Here is a 7,972-nt window from a genome sequence, read left to right as displayed (position 1 = left end):
GACATGCTTTGTGTGTTCATATGATACCTGAGTGACAAAATCAATGATTGGGGGGGGGGCACTGGGGTTGAGGCCTCTGGTCATGTGATCTGGATGACTACAAGATTTTAGATGGGTAAGTTAGCTGGTTAGCCTATCTCGCTAACATGACCAGTAGTTGATCAACTGGACATTTCAGACAGGTTATAAACAGCTCTATAAGATCTGTCAGTAACTGACATAACAAGAGGAAAAACTGCTCAAGCACAACCACATTTCAAAATTGAACCTTGTACATTTTCCCACATCAGTCACTTCAATCAAACTTTATTATTTCATCAAATCTCTGTAATAACCAGGGTTGGGGTCCAGTCAATTCATAGAGTAAACCAAATTCTAATTAGAAATGTTCCCCTTTTAAAAGGTGTTGAAGAGAATTGGAATGTCTGTGTACTTCCTGAACTGACCACAAGCCTGCTTAATAACTCATAAATAGTATAAAATGTCAGAATTTCTATCCACATACTTTACATACTGTAATAAGGTTATTACATTTCATACTTTTTCTTCCAACATAAATATAAATGCAATACAATATGTCCTCAATTTGTTTAGTATTCAGTAGACGTGTTCTCCTTACAAACTTTTTTTTCAGTGGTAAAAAATGTCCAGATTTTCAAAGTATTTTTTTCCTCATTAGTAATAGTCAAATCTTTCCCAAGGACTTGATGGGTTCGCTCTCAGAACGATCATTAAAAGATACCAAGTTAAAAAGCATTGTGTCCAACTTGATCCCCTTCTTGTGGTTCTTCATGGAAACTGTCTTTATATATTGAATAACTCACCATATATTGAAAGGAATATCTCACCATAGTGTGATGGAAGCCACATAATGTAGACACACACTTATCCAAAAAGGGTCATTCCCTCCAATCTGTGTGAACTAATGTCCATGTTCTAGAATCCCACTCTGGAATCAGGTTTTCCCATGATGATGGAAACTCCCCTTCTCTTCCCGGCTGGGGTATGTTCTTTAGAGGGGTCCGTTCGTACTGGACATCTTCAGATGCCTCCCTGTTTTACTGTTTTCTTCTGTTTTGTGCCTTTAACACATATCCTCTCCCTATTTAATATAACCCAGATATCCTCTCCCTATTTAATATAACCCAGATGTTCCTCTCCCTATAGAATATAACCCAGATATCCTCTCCCTATTTAATATAACCCAGATATTCTCTCCCTATAGAATATAACCCAGATATCCTCTCCCTATTTAATATAACCCAGATGTTCCTCTCCCTATAGAATATAACCCAGATATCCTCTCCCTATTTAATATAACCCAGATATTCTCTCCCTATAGAATATAACCCAGATATCCTCTCCCTATTTAATATAACCCAGATATCCTCTCCCTATTTAATATAACCCAGATATTCTCTCCCTATAGAATATAACCCAGATATCCTCTCCCTATAGAATATAACCCAGATTTCCTCTCCCTATTTAATATAACCCAGATATCCTCTCCCTATAGAATATAACCCAGATATCCTCTCCCTATTTAATATAACCCAGATATTCTCTCCCTATAGACTATAACCCAGATATCCTCTCCCTATAGAATATAACCCAGATATCCTCTCCCTATTTAATATAACCCAGATATTCTCTCCCTATAGAATATAACCCAGATATCCTCTCCCTATAGAATATAACCCAGATATCCTCTCCCTATTTAATATAACCCAGATATCCTCTCCCTATTTAATATAACCCAGATATCCTCTCCCTATAGAATATAACCCAGATATCCTCTCCCTATAGACTATAACCCAGATATCCTCTCCCTATAGAATATAACCCAGATATCCTCTCCCTATAGAATATAACCCAGATATCCTCTCCCTATAGACTATAACCCAGATATCTTCTCCCTATTTAATATAACCCAGATATCCTCTCCCTATAGACTATAACCCAGATATCCTCTCCCTATTTAATATAACCCAGATATCCTCTCCCTATAGAATATAACCCAGATATCCTCCTGCCTATGGAATATAACCCAGATATCCTCTCCCTATAGACTATTACCCAGATATCCTCTCCCTATAGACTATAATCCAGATATCCTCCTGCCTATAGAATATAACCCAGATATCCTCTCCCTATAGACTATAACCCAGATATCCTCTCCCTATTTAATATAACCCAGATATCCTCTCCCTATAGACTATAACCCAGAAATCCTCCTGCCTATAGACTATAATCCAGATATCCTCCTGCCTATAGAATATAACCCAGATATCCTCTCCCTATTTAATATAACCCAGATATCCTCTCCCTATAGAATATAACCCAGATATCATCTCCCTATTTAATATAACCCAGATATCCTCTCCCTATTTAATATAACCCAGATACCCTCTCCCTATTTAATATAACCTAGATATCCTCCTGCCTATAGACTATAACCCAGATATCCTCTCCCTATTTAATATAACCCAGATATCCTCTCCCTATTTAATATAACCCAGATATCGTCTGCTCTCAACCCTCCTTCTCTTTTTCCTCTTTAGCAGCTGAATCAGACTCTCCATGGCTCTCCTGGTCCCCGTGCCCACCATCGATCTCTGTCTGGCTAGCCATGCTCCTGTCTCCCCCCTCCATCTCCTCCATGTCCAACACCTCCTCCTCAGTCTCCTCCTCCTGACCCAGAGTATCCGGGATGATCTCCACCTCGATCCCAGAAGCATCCTCGTTCTCCTTAAACCACACTGACTTCCCTCCTTCCTTCCTTCCCCCCTTGGCGAGGATGGACCTCATCCCGTCCTTGTCTCCTCCTCCTCTCCCCCCTCCCCTAGCAGGGCTGCTGGCCGGGCTGGGCTTGGCATGGTGGTTGTGGTTGGCGTACAGGCCGCAGAAGCCACAGTGGCGGTCGCTCCGGCGTCGCTCCAGGGGGATGGCCCTGCCTCTGTCCCCAGGGACAGTAGCACCTCGGCCCCTCTTGTCTACCGGCTCTGGACGTCTGGGTCCGCCGCGCAGGGCATCACCCTCGGTACCCTGGTAGCCATCGTTGGTGTACTGCAGGGTGTCCTTGGGTCTCCCATGGGGTCTCGCCATCTTCAGACATGGAGCCAAACACTACAGACAGGACAGAATACAGGACAGCAACCATGTCAAATCTGACAAGTACAAGGATCACAGGATAAGGGCTTTATGTGTTGTGTATATCATTTGGTTGAATAAAGAGTAACAAATAAATAATAAAAGGTGATAAATAGTCATAAATAATAGTAATAAAGTTGTCCTATGAGTTAAAAACTGAAGCACTAGAGAGAGAGGAGTAGAGAGAGAGAGAAAGCTGTCATTTACACACAAGTGAATGAACCATTGATCTCTAGGCATTGTTCAATGTCACAGATGCTTCTGCCTTCCTATAGCGTTAGGTTCATTTATTCTGCTTTAACACAGAGAGCCCTTCTGTGAAGTACCACTCATAAATATTCAGTGAAGCTGTTCAATTCGATCAGGATAAATTCCTTGCTCACAGGCCTTCCATCAGCGTCTCATCCTATCCAGGGATATTCAACCAGCCTTCACTATTCCATCCAACAGCCCCGGCTAGCCTGCTAACCTGGTCCCAGATCTGTTTGTTAAGTCCTGCCAAGGTGTTGGCAAGACAACACAAACAGTTCTGACGCTAGGTTACCTTCCTGTTAGGGCTAAGGCCGCTTCAAAAACACTTGCAGGACAGGACTTTCACCAAGTGTCATGCTGCGGAACTTCCTCAATACCAGCATCCCACTGGGAGAAACTCGCATGAACGCCCCTCCAACTGGTATTACTAGTGGGGAAACTCACCTATCATCTCTGACTTCTCCCACATACTGACCTCTGATGTCACATCCCACTGGGAGAAACCCACATGAACGCCCCTCCAACTGGTATTACTAGTGGGGAAACTCACCTATCATCTCTGACTTCTCCCACATACTGACCTCTGATGTCACATCCCACTGGGTGAAACCCACATGAACGCCCCTCCAACTGGTATTACTAGTGGGGAAACTCACCTATCATCTCTGACTTCTCCCACATACTGACCTCTGATGTCACATACTAAGGAAATTACCTCTATAACAGCAATTTTGGCAGTTAAATACAACAAAACATTATTCATGCAGAAAATTATCCATTAAAATGGTTTTTGAACACTATAATTAGTCTGCGAGGCTGCTAGCTGTGCTGTTAGTGTATGGTTTACGCAGCTTGTTTGCCATTAGCCAACAGGCCTACTCAACGAGTTTAAAGCACATCAACGCATACAACTCGTTGATCCCAGTTTACAAGTAGTATTTTCGGAGTTTCCCACTTGTCATGAACGCAGCATAAGTTCTGAGCTGAACTCACAGAATGGTGCTGACCTCAGTTATGTTGTCCAGGTTGGTGCCTCCTTTCTTCAGGCGGGAGATCAGGAAGCCAATCACGATGAAGCAGAGAACCAAGATGGCTGCCATGACCAATCCTAGCAGAGCCATGTCCCCCGCCCGGTACCCTGCCCCAGAAGGCAAGGGAAGCGCCACAGCTGTAGAGGGTCAGAGGTCAGGGAAAATAATAGTCAGTCAAGGCAACCAGTCAACATATCAATCAATCAAGATATAAAATCAAGATATCAATCAAGTTATCAATCAACCAATATATTAGTCAATCAATCAAGCCGTTACAGCAGACAATGGCCTTTGAGATGTACCTAAGCTCTACTCCACTTCACTTCTAACTTGAACCACATCATAGCATATCAATACAGGGTTTAATATGGAGAGTACAGAGTCTGCTGTTGGTAGGAGTAGATCCCCACCATAGTATATTAATACAGGCTTTAATATGGAGAGTACAGAGTCTGCTGTTGGTAGGAGTAGATCCCCACCATAGTATATTAATACAGGCTTTAATATGGAGAGTACAGAGTCTGCTGTTGGTAGGAGTAGATCCCCACCATAGTATATTAATACAGGCTTTAATATGGAGAGTGCAGAGTCTGCTGTTGGTAGGAGTAGATCCCCACCATAGTATATTAATACAGGCTTTAATATGGAGAGTACAGAGTCTGCTGTTGGTAGGAGTAGATCCCCACCATAGTATATCAATACAGGCTTTAATATGGAGAGTACAGAGCCTGCTGTTGGTAGGAGTAGATCCCCACCATAGTATATTAATACAGGCTTTAATATGGAGAGTACAGAGTCTGCTGTTGGTAGGAGTAGATCCCCACCATAGTATATTAATACAGGCTTTAATATGGAGAGTACAGAGTCTGCTGTTGGTAGGAGTAGATACCCACCATAGTATATTAATACAGGCTTTAATATGGAGAGTACAGAGTCTGCTGTTGGTAGGAGTAGATCCCCACCATAGTATATTAATACAGGCTTTAATATGGAGAGTACAGAGCCTGCTGTTGGTAGGAGTAGATCCCCACCATAGTATATTAATACAGGCTTTAATATGGAGAGTACAGAGCCTGCTGTTGGTAGGAGTAGATCCCCACCATAGTATATTAATACAGGCTTTAATATGGAGAGTACAGAGCCTGCTGTTGGTAGGAGTAGATCCCCACCATAGTATATTAATACAGGCTTTAATAAGGAGAGTACAGAGTCTGCTGTTGGTAGGAGTAGATCCCCACCATAGTATATTAATACAGGCTTTAATATGGAGAGTACAGAGTCTGCTGTTGGTAGGAGTAGATCCCCACCATAGTATATTAATACAGGCTTTAATATGGAGAGTACAGAGTCTGCTGTTGGTAGGAGTAGATCCCCACCATAGTATATTAATACAGGCTTTAATATGGAGAGTACAGAGTCTGCTGTTGGTAGGAGTAGATCCCCACCATAGTATATTAATACAGGCTTTAATATGGAGAGTACAGAGTCTGCTGTTGGTAGGAGTAGATCCCCACCATAGTATATTAATACAGGCTTTAATATGGAGAGTACAGAGCCTGCTGTTGGTAGGAGTAGATCCCCACCATAGTATATTAATACAGGCTTTAATATGGAGAGTACAGAGTCTGCTGTTGGTAGGAGTAGATCCCCACCATAGTATATTAATACAGGCTTTAATATGGAGAGTACAGAGTCTGCTGTTGGTAGGAGTAGATCCCCACCATAGTATATTAATACAGGCTTTAATATGGAGAGTACAGAGTCTGCTGTTGGTAGGAGTAGATCCCCACCATAGCATATCAATACAGGCTTTAATATGGAGAGTACAGAGTCTGCTGTTGGTAGGAGTAGATCCCCACCATAGTATATTAATACAGGCTTTAATATGGAGAGTACAGAGCCTGCTGTTGGTAGGAGTAGATCCCCACCATAGTATATTAATACAGGCTTTAATATGGAGAGTACAGAGTCTGCTGTTGGTAGGAGGAGATCCCCACCATAGTATATTAATACAGGCTTTAATATGGAGAGTACAGAGTCTGCTGTTGGTAGGAGTAGATCCCCACCATAGTATATTAATACAGGCTTTAATATGGAGAGTACAGAGTCTGCTGTTGGTAGGAGTAGATCCCCACCATAGTATATTAATACAGGCTTTAATAGGGAGAGTACAGAGCCTGCTGTTGGTAGGAGTAGATCCCCACCATAGTATATTAATACAGGCTTTAATATGGAGAGTACAGAGTCTGCTGTTGGTAGGAGTAGATCCCCACCATAGTATATTAATACAGGCTTTAATATGGAGAGTACAGAGCCTGCTGTTGGTAGGAGTAGATCCCCACCATAGTATATTAATACAGGCTTTAATATGGAGAGTACAGAGCCTGCTGTTGGTAGGAGTAGATCCCCACCATAGTATATTAATACAGGCTTTAATATGGAGAGTACAGAGTCTGCTGTTGGTAGGAGTAGATCCCCACCATAGTATATCAATACAGGCTTTAATATGGAGAGTACAGAGCCTGCTGTTGGTAGGAGTAGATCCCCACCATAGTATATTAATACAGGCTTTAATATGGAGAGTACAGAGTCTGCTGTTGGTAGGAGTAGATCCCCACCATAGTATATTAATACAGGCTTTAATATGGAGAGTACAGAGTCTGCTGTTGGTAGGAGTAGATACCCACCATAGTATATTAATACAGGCTTTAATATGGAGAGTACAGAGTCTGCTGTTGGTAGGAGTAGATCCCCACCATAGTATATTAATACAGGCTTTAATATGGAGAGTACAGAGCCTGCTGTTGGTAGGAGTAGATCCCCACCATAGTATATTAATACAGGCTTTAATATGGAGAGTACAGAGCCTGCTGTTGGTAGGAGTAGATCCCCACCATAGTATATTAATACAGGCTTTAATATGGAGAGTACAGAGCCTGCTGTTGGTAGGAGTAGATCCCCACCATAGTATATTAATACAGGCTTTAATATGGAGAGTACAGAGCCTGCTGTTGGTAGGAGTAGATCCCCACCATAGTATATTAATACAGGCTTTAATATGGAGAGTACAGAGTCTGCTGTTGGTAGGAGTAGATCCCCACCATAGTATATTAATACAGGCTTTAATATGGAGAGTACAGAGTCTGCTGTTGGTAGGAGTAGATCCCCACCATAGTATATTAATACAGGCTTTAATATGGAGAGTACAGAGTCTGCTGTTGGTAGGAGTAGATCCCCACCATAGTATATTAATACAGGCTTTAATATGGAGAGTACAGAGTCTGCTGTTGGTAGGAGTAGATCCCCACCATAGTATATTAATACAGGCTTTAATATGGAGAGTACAGAGCCTGCTGTTGGTAGGAGTAGATCCCCACCATAGTATATTAATACAGGCTTTAATATGGAGAGTACAGAGTCTGCTGTTGGTAGGAGTAGATACCCACCATAGTATATTAATACAGGCTTTAATATGGAGAGTACAGAGTCTGCTGTTGGTAGGAGTAGATCCCCACCATAGTATATTAATACAGGCTTTA

At 42.0% G+C, this 7,972-nt stretch overlaps 1 protein-coding gene across 2 annotated transcripts in view; it reads right to left on the bottom strand.

The window, feature by feature from the left end:
* Window positions 1-286: 286 nt before the first annotated feature.
* Window positions 287-7,972, bottom strand: part of LOC115166722 (cadherin-related family member 5) — a 33,570-nt gene continuing 25,884 nt past the window's right edge. For both annotated transcript variants that reach the window (XM_029720439.1, XM_029720440.1), the window contains 2 exons: window positions 4,410-4,570; window positions 287-3,126 (listed from right to left, as the gene is read on the bottom strand). In XM_029720439.1, the coding sequence (XP_029576299.1) occupies window positions 2,533-3,126; window positions 4,410-4,570 (755 nt within the window). In that variant the 3' untranslated portion in view covers window positions 287-2,532. The remainder of the gene's footprint in view (window positions 3,127-4,409; window positions 4,571-7,972) is intronic.

The sequence above is a fragment of the Salmo trutta genome, chromosome 29, assembly GCF_901001165.1.
Source record: "Salmo trutta chromosome 29, fSalTru1.1, whole genome shotgun sequence".
Classification (NCBI taxonomy): Eukaryota; Metazoa; Chordata; class Actinopteri; order Salmoniformes; family Salmonidae; genus Salmo; species Salmo trutta.
The sequence above is the reverse complement of the archived record's forward strand: the minus strand, read 5'-3'. Positions and strand labels throughout refer to the sequence as shown.